General features: G+C 47.2%; 1 protein-coding gene across 1 annotated transcript; it reads right to left on the reverse strand.

Moving 5' to 3' along the window:
• LOC136454630 (2-oxoglutarate-dependent dioxygenase AOP3-like) lies at positions 1-5,223 on the reverse strand. The gene is made up of 4 exons (XM_066454992.1): positions 5,202-5,223; positions 2,368-2,379; positions 366-598; positions 1-273 (listed from the first exon to the last, which is right to left on the reverse strand). The coding sequence occupies exons 1-4, from the start codon at positions 5,221-5,223 to the stop codon at positions 1-3; spliced, it is 540 nt and encodes a 179-aa protein (XP_066311089.1).

Below are 5,223 nucleotides of genomic sequence, written 5' to 3' on the forward strand. Positions count from 1 at the left end.
TCACTCCATGGATTTATTACCCTTGTGGACTCCACAGAAAGCCTTGAGTGGGTCATCCAGCTTGCGGCCTTCCTCGATGGAAAGGAAGTCGACGTATTCGTCGAGCCTACAAGGATTATACATCAGAGGGTGCTCTCCATCGACGAGCTCGTCCATCGCGCTGACCTCGTCGCTGTCCCCAGACCAGCTGCCAAAAATCATGGAGAAGCGCTCGCGGTTGTTCAGCGTCCTAACGCGGTGAACGGACGCCGGCACCCTCCCGTTGGTGAGGATCTGCAATACATGCGGTGATAGTCGTCACAATACTAGTTTGGAGAACTACTGCTTCCCCGTTTGATCGATCCGTCCGATGGGCTATACTATACCGTGAATAGCTCGCCAGCTTGGAAGGTAAACGTGTCCGGCTCAGCACGAATGGGGAGCCAGCTCCCGTCCTTTGCCAGAACCTCGAGGCCTTCCACCTCGTGCTGTACGACGAGGGTGCTCACGTTGAAGTCGCGGTGCACCGCCATGGACAGTCGGCGGCTACCTGCAGTGTCTTGCTGTACGCCGTAATGTGACGGTCGGAGAGTGTGGGTGAGCGAGCGGAGGTGGGAGCGGATAGGATAACATGGAGTTCTTTGCTAACCATGATGTTTCTACCACTCAAACTTAATTCTAGCACTTGCAACCCACGGGACTCAAGTTCATGGTAAGAGCAAAAATATACTAACAATGCCAAACATCGGTGGTTGCAAAAATGAGAGTGGTGCAGAAACTAATAGAGCAACATTTATTTGGGTCCGGCAGTTATCTCCTTTTTATCAGGGAGTAGTGAGAGTGTTTTTATTTTAAATTAAAAGCATAAAGCATAACCATAGATTACTAGCTTAATTTATTTATTTACAAAGCATAGCAACATTTTTTTTAAATGCTAACCAAATTAAAGATGTGTGAAATATAAATACTACTAAGTAGGGGCATAGAATACTTACCTTGGCGGGGGCTCCTCCCCCGAGCTTGCTTATATCATGGGATCAGTTGCGTCTCCACCCCATGGCGCATGTATCGACGGCAAAAAGTGACATCTCGCCGCCGGCACAGGAAGCAAGCCAAGAGAAACCGCGTGGAGCAGATCTTGAGCTCTCCTCGGACTTAGGAGGACATCGAACTGGATGGTCGTGACCTAGGGCGTGCCAGTCAATTTGACCCCGCAATTGAAAGGAGACAAGATTGATCAGTAGTTTAAGGTGGAACATGCCAGTGTTTGTCCAGATAGTTCTAAATGTGCGGCTAAGTAGCCAATGAGATAAGGCCATCGACTAGAGAGTCGATATCCAGCATGTTCACGATGTATGGTAAGTAAAAACGAGCATATCGGCAATTATCAGTTACTCAATTGAATAGATCTATACAACCGATGATCATGAAAACATGCAAAAGGTGTAAAAAGTAGATGTGGAAACATTCATATTCAATGAGAAACATACTAGCTTTTAACCAAGACAAAAACAAGTAAAAGCAAGCAAATATCCAATATATTCTCAATGTGCAGGCTATCGGCTAAAATAGCCGATTCCGATGAAAATAAACTCGTAACATGCAAGCACTCAACCATTAAATGTGGATAAGTTCATACACCTATCAGATTCAATCTAATACCTCAAACAGTAGGGTTCGAGCCGGACCATTGCAGCCATGATAATGATAACAGGTTAAACCTTCAAATGATACGAATCTATACACGCTCAACAGAATCGTGAAAACATGCTACGATTGAGAAAGCACAGGAGATCGGCTAAATAGCCGATGCGGATATAGCATGCAGCCAGAGGCTATGTTTGACCATAAGTAAGACTTACTATTTGATGATTTTCAATCTATAGTGCTAACAGTGGGAGTCGACTGGATCGATGGCAGCCATAATAGCAGTGATCATGCAGGACCCACGGGATACCCCGCAAGGAAGAGAGGAGGTCTAGTTTGATTAGGATTCCTCCAATGTAATCCTAGTAGCAATACTACCCTGTAATTCTACTAGGACTCTACATTGTAAACCGACTAGGATTCTGGCCTCCTGACTATATAAAGAAGGGCAGGGCTCCTTAGTTCGGTACGACAATTGTACAACACAACACTTTACGATCAATCCAACGCAAAGGCTAAGGCCGACTGGACATAGGGCTATTACTCGATCTACAATCGAGGGTCCGAACCAGGATAAATCGACTGTCTCTTGCGTTAACCATCGAGTTCCGCATACGCTGAAGCCCGAACATACTGCCCCGGGGACCCCCATGGCAGGCTATCGGTGGTCAAACATCGATAGCTGACGCGCCAGGTAGGGGCTTTCGGCGAATTTGCATCCGAGAGCTCGACGGACCTCGACGACGTGATCTTCTCGACAGGATCAACCTTCATCTTCGGCTTATGGATCTACGAAGCAGGCGACGATGGCAAGCTCCAAAGCCGTCTCCTCGAAGATCCGGTTCACCATGAAGAATTTTCTATTTCTGCCAGTACGACAGATCAGCTTACTGTAGGACCTCAAGATCAAGATTCATCTACAACAACTCGAATTCACACGACGGCGGTCTGCGATGGGACGTCACGATGATGTCTTTTGGCTACCCGCAACGAGAATCAACGTCATGAAGTCAGTTTCCGGTGACAGACACATCATGATGTACCAAGTCAAGCAGCGACCCTAGCGAGCAGCGGCTCGCCGAAGCCTCTGCGGCACATCGAGCGGCACATACGAGAGTCCCTGAAGCTCAGGCTTCGGCTGCTACTGCCACGAACTTCGCTAATCAATAACAAGCGAACAAGAGATCCGCGTACGCACAAATCTATGAGACCATGCAATATCATGCATGTGTGCGCACGCACTGCTAAGAAACAAAAGCCATGCACGATTGGCCCATGGAAGCAAATAATCTTGCGTGTATGTCATATACATGCGGCCTGCATCTATAAGGTTTCAGAATCCGACTCGATCAGGCTCCGTAGCAACTCGGACATGGTGATTGTTGACTACTACTCGGATCAGCACCCGGCGGACAGGATTCCAGCCGGGCTCCTGAACCCGATACGTCCTCATGGAGCATTCGACTGCATCGAGCCGAATCGAGAGAACAAGCTAACAAATGACCAGCACGTACGACGAGAGGATCCTATACTCATACAGAGCCAAGATACATACAAGCCAATAGCAAACAGGAAGGCGTACATCTACATGGAAGTCGACTAAGACATTTGCGTGGGCATGAGCACGTACGCATCTTTCAAGCATACTAATATTACAACAAGCCTTGGAGCTGTACAACTAAAGCACCATGAAGATGACGCAAGCCAGATAATTATTGGAGCTTTCACGTACAACACTCTATCAATGAGATACACGTACGTACAGGCGACCGTCCACAAGTACCGACTCTCCTTCATGCAAGATCAACTACTCTGCAAAATTCTGGAGCCATCAAAACATCTGAATACTCATCTGAGTACAACATTAAACCGTCAGCAACGACCACGACGACAACTCAGCTAGTTCGCCGAGATCCTCAATAAACTACTTCGACTACTAATTGCACCTGAAGCACCAGTCAGAGACGAGTCCCGAGTGCCTCAACGCACCAGCCGGGGACGAATTCCGAATACCTCGACCAAGATAACATGGACGCTTACCACGCTGAAGAACGCAAGCTCGATAAACACTTTCAAGACCTGGAAATTCTATATGTCCTATGCGACTCAAAAGTTGTAGCAGATATCCTTGCCAAGCTCGGATCGGACAGGACGAAGGTTCCATCTGAAGTGTTCGTAGAGGAGTTGTCAGTTCCCTTTATCAAACAACCCGGTGCGATAACCCCTGAACTCCCAACTCCAACCACTCAGATCCTGGTCGTCGTTTCAGCACGGACACAAGTATTCATCAATTATATCAAAGAGCTCGGATCGGACAAGGCGAAGGTCCCACCTGGAGTGTTCGCAGAGGAGTTGTCAGTTCCCTCTATCAAACAACCCGCAGCACGCTCTGGTGTGCGGAGTCAAGAGGCGCCTGTCACTTCCTTCAACTGAGCATGATGGGTCTATTCCTTTTCAAGGCCTTGTTTAGATCACCTCAAAATTCAAGTTTTTTCACTCTCTCTCTATCACATCAATTTTTGGACGCATGTATGGAGCATTAAATGTAGGTAAAAAAAATAACTAATTGCACAGTTTGGTTGTAAATCACGAGACGAATCTTTTGAGCCTAGTTAGTCCATGATCGAACAAAGTTTGTCAAATACAAACGAAACGTGCTACAGTGTCCAGATTGTAAAAATTTGCAATCTAAACAAGGCCCAAGATCAGTCCGCTTGGCTCAACATGACTGTTGCTGTTTTCTGTTGACGGATCGGCGATTGAGCATATCTGCATCCAAATCCGAAGCAGATTCATCGGAAAGCGCATCGGATTGATGAGTCCGCAAAGAACTTGGTTGCATCAAGTCAGAATTCGACTACAAACCGTATCTCAAATCTGCAACGGGACAGTGATGATCAGAAATCAACCCACTTGGAGAGCGGCACGGCTGTTGTTGTGTGTAAGTTTTAATCATCAAACAAGCAAGCAACGAACGTACACATTACGCGTGCAGCAGCGAACAAACCGAGTACTACTCTGTCTTGGAACCGAGTACTATCCAAACCGAGTACTACGTAGTCTTCAAACCGAGTACTATCCGAGAGTGCTACAGCAAGTCTCAGAGAGAAGCTATCCACTCAAGCATCAAAGACGATGCATGCATGGCTTTTTAATATTTAAACCATGCGTGCATGCAAGACCAAAAGCCATGCAAGCTAAACATATGCACCTTAGGCCTGCCAGTACGTGAATATGCCTGAGACATGCAAGACGGCGCACACGGGAACCTCCATGGCCTACTCAGACTTCACGGGTGCAAGCCACTTCTACACATCAGAGTACACAGCCTAACGGCTGTTCACGACTATCCCAAGTTGTTTTCACAGCGCGGATGAGAGCTAGACAACACTCACCTTTCCCAGGTTCTTCAACTATGGATGAGAGTGCGGCTATAAGATAGTCCCAACTCGCCCGAGTACAGCTACAAGATAGCTAACACTCACCTTTCCCAGGTTCTTCAACCATGGATGAGAGTGCGGCTATAAGATAGTTCCAACTCGCTCGAGTACAGCTACAAGATAGCTAACACTCACCTTTCCCAGGTTTCTCAGCCAT

Source organism: Miscanthus floridulus, chromosome 5, assembly GCF_019320115.1.
Source record: "Miscanthus floridulus cultivar M001 chromosome 5, ASM1932011v1, whole genome shotgun sequence".
In the NCBI taxonomy this organism is placed as follows: domain Eukaryota; kingdom Viridiplantae; phylum Streptophyta; class Magnoliopsida; order Poales; family Poaceae; genus Miscanthus; species Miscanthus floridulus.